The following is a 17,273-nucleotide window of genomic DNA, read 5'->3' on the forward strand; positions in this document are numbered from 1 at the left end:
TACAGTGGTGCCTCGCAAGACGAAATTAATTCGTTCCGCGAGTTGTTTTGTATTACGAAAATATCGTCTTGCGGTTTTCCAATTTAAACAAATCAAAGCCAAAAAGAAAAATTGCAAAAAAATTCGTCTTGTGAAGCACGGCCATAGAAAAATTTGTCTTGCGAGTCAACAAAAAGATCGCAAAATGCTTTCGTCTTGCAAGTTTTTCGTTGTGCGAAGCATTCGTCTTGCAAGGCACCAAGGTATTGCTGAGGTACATGCTTCCGTCACTGGGCTTCTCCATGGGAACCCGGAAGTGACCTCTCCAGACCATAGAATGGCTCTTCTTTTCTTATCTCTGCAGCTGCAATCTCCTGGGTGACACTGCTATGCAGTTGAACGTGCATGCGTACTCCAACCGTTTGCCTCCTACCCATCCTGCTCCACGCGGCCCTGGGCAACCCACGCTACGCCACTGGCCCCATGGGGCCTCCCATTCAATGAGCGGAGAAGTCAGACACTTGCATGGGTGGTGACCTGATCCTCAGGTAGGACCACTGAGAGGTGGTCTGGGGGAACCCCCAACAAACAGTGGACTGTCAAAAAGTCATTACATGGGATAGAAAATAAATGTGTCACCTCCTTCTTATGTTGACAACAAACATTATAATGTTTGTACCTGTTGAGAATATTCAAATACAAATGACTCTTTTCTGACAGTGCTGGGGTCACAACAGACTGCTGTGATGCAACACTTGGGGTCTCAGGATGCTTCTCTCAGGCCATCCCCAAGGCCATGGCCGCCCAATCCACTGAGCACCTCCTTGGGATCCAGTTCTGAGAGCTCTACATCCTCATCCCATTCCTCCACCCAGTCTAACCAAACCTTCCAAGATCTCTCCACAGGACCCAGGACACCAACCCATCCTCCAGGTCTCCAAATCCTAAACTGCTTCCTGTTTGTGTCACAAAGGGAGTGCCTGGGGCAGGTGACCCCATACCTGTTCCTTGCAAAGCATCCTGTATATAAAGGAAGGGATCATTGAGGTTTCCTTTTGTGCCGTGTTTCTAGGCTGAGGTTCGCCCTTTGCATGAGAGGGTTAAGACCAGAGAGTAAGCTGTCCTGACAGGCTTAAAGGTAAAGGTAAAGGGATTCCTGACAGTTAAGTCCAGTCGCGAACGACTTTGGGGTTGCGGCGCTCATCTAGCTTTACAGGCCGAGGAAGCCGGTGTTTGTCCGCTTCCGCAGACAGTTTTTCCAGGTCATGTGGCCAGCATGACTAAGCCACTTCTGGCAAAGCAGAAACGCTGGTACCTTCCCGCTGGAGTGGTACCTATTTATCTACTTGCACTGCGTGCTTTCGAACTCTTAGATTGGCAGGAACTGGGACAGAGCAACGGGAGCTCACCCCGTCGTGGGGCCTCGAACCGCCAACGTTCCAATCAGCAAGTCCAAGCGGCACAGTGATTTAAACCACAGCACCTGAGAAGCTCAATGTGTGAGGAGGTCTGAGCTAGTTGCTGAAGCTCAGACCACATTGTTCTTACAAGACCACATTGTTCTTATAAACCATTGGTATGGGAAAAAATTACCACTGTAACTAAACTAAGTTTTACTGCCTGTGCAACTTTTTCTGAATGCTGTATGGGAAATGACATGAATCTGACCTTAGGAGAGTTTGTAAGTAAAGCACTCTTTGCTCGTTAAAAAGTGGAAAGGCTGAGTCCTTTTTTGCCCACCCCAGCGCTTTCCTTTGCAGAAGCTCGCATTTTATCATTAAATTGGCAGAAAACCTGAATGTGTCATTTCTTCCAATTCAGCATTAAACAGCAAGTTTTTGTGTTGAAAGAGTCAGAGTTCTTGTTTTTTAAACATTCAGATACAGTGTAATAAACCATAAACCTGTGCCTAGAAAATTTGGAGGAAAGGTAAGCGTGGATGAGCCCTTAGGAAAAAAATGAACATACCTCTCTCTGTCTCTAGAGTGGTGGCTGTCTCTGATGTGAATCCAGTAGTCTCCCCATGGGAAGTAGAAAGAGCTCTTGACCATGATGTTAACTCAGTAGTCCACATTTCAGAGGTCGATGGATGTTCTCCACTAGACGTGACCTCCACAGGGACAACGGGAATAGTAGATGTAACATGTACAGTTGATGTTAACTCTGTAGTTTCTACTGGAGAAGTGGATAGAGCCTCAGTACTTGATGGGATCTCGGTGGTCTGCAGTGGAGAAGTGGTGGCTTCTGATGCAGTTGATGTCATCAATGTAGTATCCTTTGGTGAAGTGGAGAGAGCCTGAGTACTTGATGGGATCTCTGTAGTCTGCAGTGGAGAAGTGGTTGCTTCTGGTGCAGTTGATGTCATCAATGTTGTCTCCTTTGGAGAAGTGGAGAGAGCCTCAGTACTTGATGGGATCTCGGTGGTCTGCAGTGGAGAAGTGGTGGCTTCTAGTGCAGTTGATGTCATCAATGTTGTCTCCTTTGGAGAAGTGGAGAGAACCTCAGTACTTGATGGGATCTCTGTGGTCTGCAGTGAAGAAGTGGTTACTTCTGGTGCAGTTGATGTCATCAATGTCGTCTCCTTTGGAGAAGTGGATATAGCCTCAGTACTTGATGGGATCTCGGTGGTCTGCAGTGGAGAAGTGGTGGCTTCTGGTGCACTTGATGTCATCAATGTGGTCTCCTTTGGTGAAGTGGAGAGAGCCTGAGCACTTGATGGGATCTCTGTGGTCTGCAGTGGAGAAGTGGTGGCTTCTGGTGCAGTTGATGTCATCAATGTTGTCTCCTTTGGAGAAGTGGATAGAGCCTCAGTACTTGATGGGATCTCGGTGGTCTGCAGTGGAGAAGAGGTGGCTTCTGGGGCAGGTGATGTCATCAATGTCGTCTCCTTTGGTGAAGTGGATAGAGCCTCAGTACTTGATGGGATCTCGGTGGTCTGCAGTGAAGAAGTGGTGGCTTCTGGTGCAGTTGATGTCATCAAGGTAGTCTCCATTGGAGAAGTGAATAGAACCTCAGTACTTGATGGGATCTCGGTGGTCTGCAGTGGAGAAGTGGTGGCTTCTGGTGCAGTTGATGTCATCAATGTTGTCTCCATTGGAGAAGTGGATAAAACCTCAGTACTTGATGGGATCTCTGTGGTCTGCAGTGGAGAAGTGGTGGCTTCTGGTGCAGTTGATGTCATCAAGGTAGTCTCCGTTGGAGAAGTGGATAGAGCCTCAGTACTTGATGGTATCTCTGTGGTCTGCAGTGGAGAAGTGGTGGCTTCTGGTGCAGTTGATGTCATCAAGGTAGTCTCCATTGGAGAAGTGAATAGAACCTCAGTACTTGATGGGATCTCGGTGGTCTGCAGTGGAGAAGTGGTGGCTTCTGGTGCAGTTGATGTCATCAATGTTGTCTCCATTGGAGAAGTGGATAAAACCTCAGTACTTGATGGGATCTCTGTGGTTTGCAGTGGAGAAGTGGTGGCTTCTGGTGCAGTTGATGTCATCAAGGTAGTCTCCGTTGGAGAAGTGGATAGAGCCTCAGTACTTGATGGTATCTCTGTGGTCTGCAGTGGAGAAGTGGTGGCTTCTGGTGCAGTTGATGTCATCAAGGTAGTCTCCATTGGAGAAGTGAATAGAACCTCAGTACTTGATGGTATCTCTGTGGTCTGCAGTGGAGAAGTGGTGGCTTCTGGTGCAGTTGATGTCAGTCCTGTAGTCTCTTTCAGAGCAGTGGAAAGAGCCTCAGTAATTGATGGTATCTCTGTGGTCTGCAGTGGGGAAGTGGTGGCTTCTGGTGCAGTTGATGTCATCAATGTCATCTCCGTTGGAGAAGTGGATAGAATCTCAGTAATTGATGGGATTTCTGTGGTCTGGAGGGGAGAAGTGGTGGCTTCTGGTGCAGTTGATGTCATCAATGTCGTCTCCTTTGGTGAAGTGGAGAGAGCCTCAGTACTTGATGGGATCTCTGTGGTCTGCAGTGGAGAAGTGGTTGCTTCTGGTGCAGTTGATGTCATCAGTGTTGTCTCCTTTGGTGAAGTGGAGAGAGCCTCAGTACTTGATGGGATTTCTGTGGTCTGCAGTGGAGAAGTGGTGGCTTCTGGTGCAGTTGATGTCATCAATGTCGTCTCCTTTGGTGAAGTGGAGAGAGCCTCAGTACTTGATGGGATTTCTGTGGTCTGCAGTGGAGAAGTGGTGGCTTCTGGTGCAGTTGATGTCAGCCCTGTAGTCTCCTTTGGAGAAGTGGAGAGAGCCTCAGTACTTGATGGGATTTCTGTGGTCTGCAGTAGAGAAGTGGTGGCTTCTGGTGCAGTTGATGTCATCAATGTAGTCTCCTTTGGTGAAGTGGATAGAGACTCAGTACTTGATGGGATCACTGTGGTCTGCAGTGGAGAAGTGGTGGCTTCTGGTGCAGTTGATGTCTCCAATGTAGTCTCCTTTGGAGAAGTGGATATAGCCTCAGTACTTGTTGGGATCTCGGTGGTCTGCAGTGGAGAAGTGGTGGCTTCTGGTGCAGTTGATGTCATCAATGTAGTCTCCTTTGGAGAAGTGGATAGAGCCTCAGTACTTGATGGGATCTCGGTGGTCTGCAGTGAAGACGTGGTTGCTTCTGGTGCAGTTGATGTCATCAATGTTGTCTCCTTTGGAGAAGTGGATATAGCCTCAGTACTTGTTGGGATCTCGGTGGTCTGCAGTGGAGAAGTGGTGGCTTCTGCTGCAGTTGATGTCATCAATGTGGTCTCCTTTGGTGAAGTGGAGAGAGCCTGAGCACTTGATGGGATCTCTGTGGTCTGCATTGGAGAAGTGGTGGCTTCTGGTGCAGTTGATGTCATCAATGTTGTCTCCTTTGGAGAAGTGGATAGAGCCTCAGTACTTGATGGGATCTCAGTGGTCTGCAGTGGAGAAGAGGTGGCTTCTGGGGCAGGTGATGTCATCAATGTCGTCTCCTTTGGTGAAGTGGATAGAGACTCAGTACTTGATGGTATCTCTGTGGTCTGCAGTGAAGAAGTGGTGGCTTCTGGTGCAGTTGATGTCATCAAGGTAGTCTCCATTGGAGAAGTGAATAGAACCTCAGTACTTGATGGGATCTCGGTGGTCTGGAGGGGAGAAGTGGTGGCTTCTGGTGCAGTTGATGTCATCAATGTTGTCTCCTTTGGAGAAGTGGATAGAACCTCAGTACTTGATGGGATCTCTGTGGTCTGCAGTGGAGAAGTGGTGGCTTCTGGTGCAGTTGATGTCATCAATGTTGTCTCCTTTGGAGAAGTGGATAGAACCTCAGTACTTGATGGGATCTCTGTGGTCTGCAGTGGAGAAGTGGTGGCTTCTGGCGCAGTTGATGTCAGTCCTGTAGTCTCTTTCAGAGCAGTGGAAAGAGCCTCAGTAATTGATGGTATCTCTGTGGTCTGCAGTGTAGAAGTGGTGGCTTCTGGTGCAGTTGATGTCATCAATGTCGTCTCCTTTGGTGAAGTGGAGAGAGCCTCAGTACTTGATGGGATTTCTGTGGTCTGGAGGGGAGAACTGGTGGCTTCTGGTGCAGTTGATGTCATCAATGTCGTCTCCTTTGGAGAAGTGGAGAGAGCCTCAGTACTTGATGGGATCTCTGTGGTCTGCAGTGGAGAAGTGGTGGCTTCTGGTGCAGTTGATGTCATCAATGTAGTCTCCTTTGGAGAAGTGGATATAGCCTCAGTACTTGTTGGGATCTCGGTGGTCTGCAGTGGAGAAGTGGTGGCTTCTGGTGCAGTTGATGTCATCAATGTAGTCTCCTTTGGAGAAGTGGATAGAGCCTCAGTACTTGATGGGATCTCGGTGGTCTGCAGTGAAGAAGTGGTTGCTTCTGGTGCAGTTGATGTCATCAATGTTGTCTCCTTTGGAGAAGTGGATATAGCCTCAGTACTTGTTGGGATCTCGGTGGTCTGCAGTGGAGAAGTGGTGGCTTCTGCTGCAGTTGATGTTAGCCCTGTAGTCTCCTTTAGAGAAGTGGATAGAGCCTCAGTACTTGATGGGATCTCGGTGGTCTGCAGTGGAGAAGTGGTGGCTTCTGGTGCAGTTGATGTCATCAAGGTAGTCTCCATTGGAGAAGTGAATAGAACCTCAGTACTTGATGGGATCTCGGTGGTCTGGAGGGGAGAAGTGGTGGCTTCTGGTGCAGTTGATGTCATCAATGTTGTCTCCTTTGAAGAAGTGGATAGAACCTCAGTACTTGATGGGATCTCTGTGGTCTGCAGTGGAGAAGTGGTGGCTTCTGGTGCAGTTGATGTCATCAATGTTGTCTCCTTTGGAGAAGTGGATAGAACCTCAGTACTTGATGGGATCTCTGTGGTCTGCAGTGGAGAAGTGGTGGCTTCTGGCGCAGTTGATGTCAGTCCTGTAGTCTCTTTCAGAGCAGTGGAAAGAGCCTCAGTAATTGATGGTATCTCTGTGGTCTGCAGTGGAGAAGTGGTGGCTTCTGGTGCAGTTGATATCATCAATGTCATCTCCGTTGGAGAAGTGGAAGGAGCCTCAGTAATTGATGGGATTTCTGTGGTCTGGAGGGGAGAAGTGGTGGCTTCTGGTGCAGTTGATGTCATCAATGTAGTCTCCTTTGGTGAAGTGGAGAGAGCCTCAGTACTTGATGGGATCTCTGTGGTCTGCAGTGGAGAAGTGGTGGCTTCTGGTGCAGTTGATGTCATCAATGTAGTCTCCTTTGGAGAAGTGGATATAGCCTCAGTACTTGTTGGGATCTCGGTGGTCTGCAGTGGAGAAGTGGTGGCTTCTGGTGCAGTTGATGTCATCAATGTAGTCTCCTTTGGAGAAGTGGATAGAGCCTCAGTACTTGATGGGATCTCGGTGGTCTGCAGTGAAGAAGTGGTTGCTTCTGGTGCAGTTGATGTCATCAATGTTGTCTCCTTTGGAGAAGTGGATATAGCCTCAGTACTTGATGGGATCTCGGTGGTCTGCAGTGGAGAAGTGGTGGCTTCTGCTGCAGTTGATGTTAGCCCTGTAGTCTCCTTTAGAGAAGTGGATAGAGCCTCAGTACTTGATGGGATCTCGGTGGTCTGCAGTGGAGAAGTGGTGGCTTCTGGTGCACTTGATGTCATCAATGTGGTCTCCTTTGGTGAAGTGGAGAGAGCCTGAGCACTTGATGGGATCTCTGTGGTCTGCATTGGAGAAGTGGTGGCTTCTGGTGCAGTTGATGTCATCAATGTTGTCTCCTTTGGAGAAGTGGATAGAGCCTCAGTACTTGATGGGATCTCAGTGGTCTGCAGTGGAGAAGAGGTGGCTTCTGGGGCAGGTGATGTCATCAATGTCGTCTCCTTTGGTGAAGTGGATAGAGACTCAGTACTTGATGGTATCTCTGTGGTCTGCAGTGAAGAAGTGGTGGCTTCTGGTGCAGTTGATGTCATCAAGGTAGTCTCCATTGGAGAAGTGAATAGAACCTCAGTACTTGATGGGATCTCGGTGGTCTGGAGGGGAGAAGTGGTGGCTTCTGGTGCAGTTGATGTCATCAATGTTGTCTCCTTTGGAGAAGTGGATAGAACCTCAGTACTTGATGGGATCTCTGTGGTCTGCAGTGGAGAAGTGGTGGCTTCTGGTGCAGTTGATGTCATCAATGTTGTCTCCTTTGGAGAAGTGGATAGAACCTCAGTACTTGATGGGATCTCTGTGGTCTGCAGTGGAGAAGTGGTGGCTTCTGGCGCAGTTGATGTCAGTCCTGTAGTCTCTTTCAGAGCAGTGGAAAGAGCCTCAGTAATTGATGGTATCTCTGTGGTCTGCAGTGGAGAAGTGGTGGCTTCTGGTGCAGTTGATATCATCAATGTCATCTCCGTTGGAGAAGTGGAAAGAGCCTCAGTAATTGATGGGATTTCTGTGGTCTGGAGGGGAGAAGTGGTGGCTTCTGGTGCAGTTGATGTCATCAATGTCGTCTCCTTTGGTGAAGTGGAGAGAGCCTCAGTACTTGATGGGATCACTGTGGTCTGGAGGGGAGAAGTGGTGGCTTCTGGTGCAGTTGATGTCATCAATGTAGTCTCCTTTGGTGAAGTGGAGAGAGCCTCAGTACTTGATGGGATCTCTGTGGTCTGCAGTGGAGAAGTGGTGGCTTCTGCTGCAGTTGATGTCATCAATGTTGTCTCCTTTGGAGAAGTGGATAGAACCTCAGTACTTGATGGGATCTCTGTGGTCTGCAGTGGAGAAGTGGTGGCTTCTGGTGCAGTTGATGTCATCAAGGTAGTCTCCATTGGAGAAGTGAATAGAACCTCAGTACTTGATGGGATCTCGGTGGTCTGGAGGGGAGAAGTGGTGGCTTCTGGTGCAGTTGATGTCATCAATGTCGTCTCCATTGGAGAAGTGGATAGAGCCTCAGTACTTGATGTAATCTCTGTGGTCTGCAGTGGAGAAGTGGTGGCTTCTGGTGCAGTTGATGTCATCAATGTCGTCTCCATTGGAGAAGTGGATAAAAGCTCAGTACTTGATGGGATCTCTGTGGTCTGCAGTGGAGAAGTGGTGGCTTCTGGTGCAGTTGATGTCATCAATGTTGTCTCCTTTGGAGAAGTGGATAGAACCTCAGTACTTGATGGGATTTCTGTGGTCTGCAGTGGAGAAGTGGTGGCTTCTGGTGCAGTTGATGTCATCAATGTAGTCTCCTTTGGTGAAGTGGAGAGAGCCTCAGTACTTGATGGGATTTCTGTGGTCTGCAGTGGAGAAGTGGTGGCTTCTGGTGCAGTTGATGTCATCAATGTAGTCTCCTTTGGAGAAGTGGATAGAGCCTCAGTACTTGATGGGATTTCTGTGGTCTGCAGTGGAGAAGTGGTGGCTTCTGGTGCAGTTGATTTCATCAATGTTGTCTCCTTTGGTGAAGTGGAGAGAGCCTCAGTACTTGAGGGGATTTCGGTGGTCTGCAGTGGAGAAGTGGTGGCTTCTGGTGCAGTTGATGTCATCAATGTCGTCTCCTTTGGTGAAGTGGAAAGAGCCTCAGTACTTGATGGGATCTCGGTCGTCTGCAGTGGAGAAGTGGTGGCTTCTGGTGCAGTTGATGTCATCAATGTCGTCTCCTTTGGTGAAGTGGATAGAGCCTCAGTAGTTGATGGGATCTCTGTGGTCTGCAGTGGAGAAATGGTGGCTTCTGGTGCAGTTGATGTCAGCCTTGTAGTCTCCATTGGAGAAGTGGATAGAGCCTCAGTAGTTGATGGGATCTCTGTGGTCCGCAGTGGAGAAGTGGTGGCTTCTGGTGCAGTTGATGTCAGCCTTGTAGTCTCCGTTGGAGAAGTGGATAGAGCCTCAGTACGTGATAGGATCTCTGTGGTCTGCAGTGGAGAAGTGGTGGCTTCTGCTGCAGTTGATGTCATGAATGTTGTCTCCTTTGGTGAAGTGGATATAGGCTCAGTACTTGATGGGATCTCCGTGGTCTGCAGTGGAGAAGTGGTGGCTTCTGGTGCAGTTGATGTCAGCCTTGTAATCTCAATTGGAGAAGTGGATAGAGCCTCAGTACTTGATGGGATCTCTGTGGTCTGCAGTGGAGAAGTGGTGGCTTCTGGTGCAGTTGATGTTAGCCCTTTAATGTCCTTTGGTGAAGTGGATAGAGCCTCAGTACTTGATGGGATCTCTGTGGTCTGCAGGGGAGAATATGTTGATTGTTCTGATAGCATTGTAGATCTTGTTTCTCTAGATGTAGTGGATTCAGTTTCGGTACTTGATGGGAGAAGTGTAGTGGAGATCACAAAAGCTGTGGCTTCCTCAGGTGTTGATATTCGCCCTGTTGTCTTTGTCCTGGTACTGGATTCAGTTTCGGTACTTGATGGGGGAACCGTAGTGGAGATCACAGAAGTTGTGGCTTCTGCAGTTGTTGATATTGGCCCTGTTGTCTTTGTGGTGATACTGGATTCAGTTTCCGTACTTGATGAGGGAACCGTAGTGGACATCACAGAAGTTGTGGCTTCTGCAGATTTTGATATTGGTCCTGTTGTCTTTGTGAGGGTACTGGATTCAGTTTCTGTATTTGATGCGGGAACCGTAGTGGAGATTACAGAAGTTGTGGCTTCTGCAGATGTTGATATTGGCCCTGTTGTCTTTGTGGTGGTACTGGATTCAGTTTCGGTACTTGATGGGGGAACCGTAGTGGAGATCACAGATGTTGTGGCTTCTGCAGATGCTGATATTTGTCCGGTTGTCTTTTTGGCGGTACTGGATTCAGTTTCCGTACTTGATGGGTGAACTGTAGTGGAGATCACAGAAGTTGTGGCTTCTGCAGATGTTGATATTGGACCTGTTGTCTTTGTGGCGGTACTGGATTCAGTTTCTGTACTTGATGGGGGAACCGTAGTGGACATCACAGAAGTTGTGGCTTCTGCAGATGTTGATATTGGACCTGTTGTCTTTCTGGCGGTACTGGATTCAGTTTCTGTACTTGATGGGGGAATTGTAGTCGAGATCACAGATGTTGTAGCTTCTGCAGATGTTGATATTGGCCCTGTTGTCTTTCTGGCAGTACTGGATTCAGTTTCCGTACTTGATGGGGGAACTGTAGTGGACATCACAGAAGTTTTGGCTTCTGCAGACGTTGATATTGGCCCTGTTGTCTTTCTGGTGGTACTGGATTCTGTTTCTGTACTTGATGGGGGAACCATAGTGGACATCACAGAAGTTGTGGCAGATGTTGATATTGGACCTGTTGTCTTTGTGGTGGTACTGGATTCAGTTTCCGTACTTGATGAGGGAACCGTAGTGGACATCACAGAAGTTGTGGCTTCTGCAGACGTTGATATTGGCCCTGTTGTCTTTGTGGTGGTACTGGTTTCAGTTTCGGTACTTGATGGGGGAACTGTAGTGGAAATCACAGAAGTTGTGGCTTCTGCAGACGTTGATATTGGCCCTGTTGTCTTTTTGGCGGTACTGGATTCAGTTTCTGTACTTGATGGGGTAACCGTAGTGGACATCACAGAAGTTGTGGCTTCTGCAGATGTTGATATTGGACCTGTTGTCTTTCTGGCGGTACTGGATTCAGTTTCTGTACTTGATGGCAGAATTCTAGTGGAGATCACAGATGTTGTAGCTTCTGCAGATGTTGATATTGGCCCTGTTGTCTTTCTGGCGGTACTGGATTCAGTTTCCGTACTTGATGGGGGAACTGTAGTGGAAATCACAGAAGTTGTGGCTTCTGCAGACGTTGATATTGGCCCTGTTTTCTTTGTGGTGGTACTGGATTCTGTTTCTGTACTTGATGGGGGAACCGTAGTGGACATCACAGAAGTTGTGACAGATGTTGATATTGGACCTGTTGTCTTTGTGGTGGTACTGGATTCAGTTTCCGTACTTGATGAGGGAACCGTAGTGGAGATCACAGAAGTTGTGGCTTCTGCAGATCTTGATATTGGTCCTGTTGTCTTTCTGGCGGTACTGGATTCAGTTTCGGTACTTGATGGGGGAACCGGAGTGGAGATCACAGATGTTGTGGCTTCTGCAGATGTTGATATTGGACCTGTTGTCTTTGTGATGGTACTGGATTCAGTTTCCGTACTTGAGGAGGGAACCGTAGTGGAGATCACAGAAGTTGTGGCTTCTACAGATTTTGATATTGGACCTGTTGTCGTTGTGATGGTACTGGATTCAGTTTCCGTACTTGATGAGGGAACTGTAGTCGACATCACAGAAGTTGTGGCTTCTGCAGATTTTGATATTGGTCCTGTTGTCTTTGTGAGGGTACTGGATTCAGTTTCTGTATTTGATGCGGGAACCGTAGTTGAGATTACAGAAGTTGTGGCTTCTGCAGATGTTGATATTGGCACTGTTGTCTTTGTGGTGGTACTGGATTCAGTTTCGGTACTTAATGGGGGAACCATAGTGGACATCACAGAAGTTGTGGCAGATGTTGATATTGGACCTGTTGTCTTTGTGGTGGTACTGGATTCAGTTTCCGTACTTGATGAGGGAACCGTAGTGGACATCACAGAAGTTGTGGCTTCTGCAGATTTTGATATTGGTCCTGTTGTCTTTGTGAGGGTACTGGATTCAGTTTCTGTATTTGATGCGGGAACCGTAGTGGAGATTACAGAACTTGTGCCTTCTGCAGATGTTGATATTGGCCCGGTTGTCTTTGTGGCGGTACTGGATTCAGTTTCCGTACTTGAGGAGGGAACCGTAGTGGAGATCACAGAAGTTGTGGCTTCTGCTGATTTTGATATTGGTCCTTTTGTCTTTGTGAGGGTACTGGATTCATTTTCTGTATTTGATGCGGGAACCGTAGTGGAGATTACAGAAGTTGTGCCTTCTGCAGATGTTGATATTGGCCCTGTTGTCTTTGTGGTGATACTGGATTCAGTTTTGGTACTTGATGGGGGAGCCGTAGTGGAGATCACAGAAGTTGTGGCTTCTGCAGATGTTGATATTGGTCCTGTTGTCTTTCTGGCGGTACTGGATTCAGTTTCGGTACTTGATGGGGGAGGTGTAGTCGAGATCACAGTAGTTGTGGCTTCTGCAAATGTTGATATTGGACCTGTTGTCTTTGTGGCGGTACTGGATTCAGTTTCGGTACTTGATGGGGGAACCGTAGTGGACATCACAGAAGTTGTGGCTTCTGCAGATGTTGATATTGGACCTGTTGTCTTTGTGGTGGTACTGGATTCAATTTCCGTAGTTGAGGAGGGAACCGTAGTGGAGATCACAGAAGTTGTGGCTTCTGCAGATTTTGATATTGGTCCGGTTGTCTTTCTGGCGGTACTGGATTCAGTTTCTGTACTTGATGGGGAAATTGTAGTGGAGATCACAGATGTTGTGGCTTCTGCAGATGTTGTTATTGGTCCTGTTGTCTTTGTGAGGGTACTGGATTCAGTTTCCGTACTTGATGAGGGAACCGTAGTGGTGATCACAGAAGTTGTGGCTTCTGCAGATGTTGATATTGGCCCTGTTGTCTTTGTGGTCGTACTGGATTCAGTTTCGGTACTTGATGGGGGAACTGTAGTGGAGATCACAGAAGTTGTGGTTTCTGCAGATCTTGTTATTGGACCCGTTGTCTTTCTGGCGGTACTGGATTCAGTTTCGGTACTTGATGGGGGAACCGTAGTGGAGATCACAGAAGTTGTGGCATCTGCAGATGTTGATATTGGTCCTGTTGTCTTTGTGGTGGTACTGGATTCAGTTTCTGTATTTGATGGGGGAACCGTAGTGGAGATCACAGAAGTTGTGGCTTCTGCAGATGTTGATATTGGTCCTGTTGTCTTTGTGGTGGTACTGGATTCAGTTTCGGTACTTGATGGGGGAACCGTAGTGGAGATCACAGAAGTTGTGGCTTCTGCAGATGTTGATTTTGGTCCTGTTGTCTTTCTGGCAGTACTGGATTCAGTTTCGGTACTTGATGGGGGAACTGCAGTGGAGATCACAGAAGTTGTGGCTTCTGCAGATGTTGATATTGGTCCTGTTGTCTTTCTGGCGGTACTGGATTCAGTTTCGGTACTTGATGGGGGAACTGTAGTGGACATCACAGATGTTGTGGCTTCTGCAGATGTTGATATTGGCCCTGTTGTCTTTGTGGTGGTACTGGATTCAGTTTCTGTACTTGATGGGGGAACCGTAGTGGACATCACAGAAGTCGTGGCTTCTGCAGATGTTGATATTGGACCAGTTGTCTTTGTGGCGGTACTGGATTCAGTTTCGGTACTTGATGGGGGAATTGTAGTGGAGATCACAGATGTTGTAGCTTCTGCAGATTTTGATATTGGCCCTGTTGTCTTTGTGAGGGTACTGGATTCAGTTTCTGTATTTGATGCGGGAACCGTAGTGGAGATTACAGAACTAGTGCCTTCTGCAGATGTTGATATTGGCCCGGTTGTCTTTGTGGTGGTTCTGGATTCAGTTTCGGTACTTGATGGGGGAACCGTAGTGGAGATCACAGAAGTTGTGGCTTCTGCAGATGTTGATATTGGTCCTGTTGTCTTTGTGGCGGTACTGGATTCAGTTTCGGTACTTGATGGGGGAACCGTAGTGGAGATTACAGAAGTTGTGGCTTCTGCAGATGTTGATATTGGTCCTGTTGTCTTAGTGGCGGTACTGGATTCAGTTTCGGTACTTGATGGGGGAACTGTAGTGGAGATCACAGAAGTTGTGGCTTCTGCAGATGTTGATATTTGTCCTGTTGTCTTTGTGACGGTACTGGATTCAGTTTCCGTACTTGATGGGGGAATTGTAGTGGATATCAGAGATGTTGTGGCTTCTGCAGATTTTGATATTGGCCCTGTTGTCTTTGTGGTGGTACTGGATTCAGTTTCGGTACTTGATGGGGGAACCGTAGTGGAGATCACAGAAGTTGCGGCTTCTGCAGATGTTGATATTGGCCCGGTTGTCTTTGTGGTGGTTCTGGATTCAGTTTCGGTACTTGATGGGGGAACCGTAGTGGAGATCACAGAAGTTGTGGCTTCTGCAGATGTTGATATTGGTCCTGTTGTCTTTCTGGCGGTATTGGATTCAGTTTCGGTACTTGATGGGGGAACCGTAGTGGAGATCACAGAAGTTGTGGCTTCTGCAGATGTTGAAATTGGACCTGTTGTCTTTGTGGCGGTACTGGATTCAGTTTCGGTACTTGATGGGGGAACTGTAGTGGACATCACAGAAGTTGTGGCTTCTGCAGATGTTGATATTCGCCCTGTTGTCTTTTTGGTGGTATTGGATTCAGTTTCTGTACTTGATGGGGGAATTGTAGTGGAGATCACAGATGTTGTAGCTTCTGCAGATGTTGATATTGGCCCTGTTGTCTTTCTGGCGGTACTGAATTCAGTTTCGGTACTTGATGGGGGAACCATGGTGGACATCACAGAAGTTGTGGCAGATGTTGATATTGGACCTGTTGTCTTTGTGGTGGTACTGGATTCAGTTTCGGTACTTGATGGGGGAACCGTAGTGAACATCACAGAAGTTGTGGCTTCTGCAGACGTTGAAATTGGACCTGTTGTCTTTGTGAGGGTACTGGATTCAGCTTCCATACTTGAGGAGGGAACCGTAGTGGAGATCACAGAAGTTGTGGCTTCTGCAGATTTTGATATTGGTCCTTTTGTCTTTGTGAGGGTACTGGATTCAGTTTCTGTATTTGATGCGGGAACTGTAGTGGAGATTACAGAAGTTGTGCCTTCTGCAGATGTTGATATTGGCCCTGTTGTCTTTGTGGTGATACTGGATTCAGTTTTGGTACTTGATGTGGGAGCCGTAGTGGAGATCACAGAAGTTGTGGCTTCTGCAGATCTTGTTATTGGACCCGTTGTCTTTCTGGCGGTACTGGATTCAGTTTCGGTACTTGATGGGGGAACCGTAGTGGAGATCACAGAAGTTGTGGCTTCTGCAGATGTTGATATTGGTCCTGTTGTCTTTGTGGCGGTACTGGATTCAGTTTCGGTACTTGATGGGGGAACCGTAGTGGAGATTACAGAAGTTGTGGCTTCTGCAGATTTTGATATTGGTCCTTTTGTCTTTGTGAGGGTACTGGATTCAGTTTCTGTATTTGATGCGGGAACTGTAGTGGAGATTACAGAAGTTGTGCCTTCTGCAGATGTTGATATTGGCCCTGTTGTCTTTGTGGTGATACTGGATTCAGTTTTGGTACTTGATGTGGGAGCCGTAGTGGAGATCACAGAAGTTGTGGCTTCTGCAGATCTTGTTATTGGACCCGTTGTCTTTCTGGCGGTACTGGATTCAGTTTCGGTACTTGATGGGGGAACCGTAGTGGAGATCACAGAAGTTGTGGCTTCTGCAGATGTTGATATTGGTCCTGTTGTCTTTGTGGCGGTACTGGATTCAGTTTCGGTACTTGATGGGGGAACCGTAGTGGAGATTACAGAAGTTGTGGCTTCTGCAGATGTTGATATTGGTCCTGTTGTCTTAGTGGCGGTACTGGATTCAGTTTCGGTACTTGATGGGGGAACTGTAGTGGAGATCACAGAAGTTGTGGCTTCTGCAGATGTTGATATTTGTCCTGTTGTCTTTGTGGCGGTACTGGATTCAGTTTCGGTACTTGATGGGGGAACCGTAGTGGAGATTACAGAAGTTGTGGCTTCTGCAGATGTTGATATTGGTCCTGTTGTCTTAGTGGCGGTACTGGATTCAGTTTCGGTACTTGATGGGGGAACTGTAGTGGAGATCACAGAAGTTGTGGCTTCTGCAGATGTTGATATTTGTCCTGTTGTCTTTGTGACGGTACTGGATTCAGTTTCCGTACTTGATGGGGGAATTGTAGTGGATATCAGAGATGTTGTGGCTTCTGCAGATTTTGATATTGGCCCTGTTGTCTTTGTGGTGGTACTGGATTCAGTTTCGGTACTTGATGGGGGAACCGTAGTGGAGATCACAGAAGTTGCGGCTTCTGCAGATGTTGATATTGGTCCTGTTGCCTTTGTGGTGGTACTGGATTCAGTTTCGGTACTTGATGGGGGAACCGTAGTGGAGATCACAGAAGTTGCGGCTTCTGCAGATGTTGATATTGGTCCTGTTGTCTTTTTGGCGGTACTGGATTCAGTTTCTGTACTTGATGGGGGAACCGTAGTGGAGATCACAGAAGTTGCGGCTTCTGCAGATGTTGATATTGGTCCTGTTGTCTTTTTGGCGGTACTGGATTCAGTTTCTGTACTTGATGGGGGAACCGTAGTGGAGATCACAGAAGTTGTGGCTTCTACAGATGTTGATATTGGTCCTGTTGTCTTTGTGGCGGTACTGGATTCAGTTTCTGTACTTGATGGGGGAATTGTAGTGGAGATTACAGATGTTGTAGCTTCTGCAGATGTTGATATTGGCCCTGTTGTCTTTCTGGCGGTACTGAATTCAGTTTCGGTACTTGATGGGGGAACCATAGTGGACATCACAGAAGTTGTGGCTTCTGCAGATGTTGATATTGGACCTGTTGTCTTTGTGGCGGTACTGGATTTAGTTTCTGTACTTGATGGGGGAATTGTAGTGGAGATCACAGATGTTGTGGTTTCTGCAGATTTTGATATTGGTCCTGTTGTCTTTGTGAGGGTACTGGATTCAGTTTCCGTACTTGATGGGGGAACCGTAGTGGAGATCACAGAAGTTGTGGCTTCTGCAAATGTTGATATTGGTCCTGTTGTCTTTGTGGTGGTACTGGATTCAGTTTCCGTACTTGATGGGGGAACTGTAGTGGACATCACAGAAGTTGTGGCTGCTGAAGATGTTGATATTCGCCCCGTTGTCTTTTTGGTGGTATTGGATTCATTTTCAGTACTTGGTGGGGGAACCGTAGTGGAGATTGGAGAAAATGTGGCTTCTGAAGATGCTGTTGTTGCCTGTGTTGGAAACAAAGGCAGCAGGCTTCCTGCCACTTAAAAGTGAAACAGGATTAATTTTACT

At 47.5% G+C, this 17,273-nt stretch overlaps 1 protein-coding gene across 4 annotated transcripts in view; it reads right to left on the reverse strand.

The window, feature by feature from the left end:
• Positions 1-17,273, reverse strand: part of MUC16 (mucin 16, cell surface associated) — a 159,290-nt gene that overhangs the window by 64,760 nt on the left and 77,257 nt on the right. For all 4 annotated transcript variants that reach the window (XM_060275410.1, XM_060275413.1, XM_060275411.1 and 1 more), the window contains one exon: positions 1,948-17,244. In XM_060275410.1, coding sequence (XP_060131393.1) covers positions 1,948-17,244 — 15,297 coding nt within the window. The remainder of the gene's footprint in view (positions 1-1,947; positions 17,245-17,273) is intronic.

Source organism: Zootoca vivipara, chromosome 6, assembly GCF_963506605.1.
Source record: "Zootoca vivipara chromosome 6, rZooViv1.1, whole genome shotgun sequence".
Classification (NCBI taxonomy): Eukaryota; Metazoa; Chordata; class Lepidosauria; order Squamata; family Lacertidae; genus Zootoca; species Zootoca vivipara.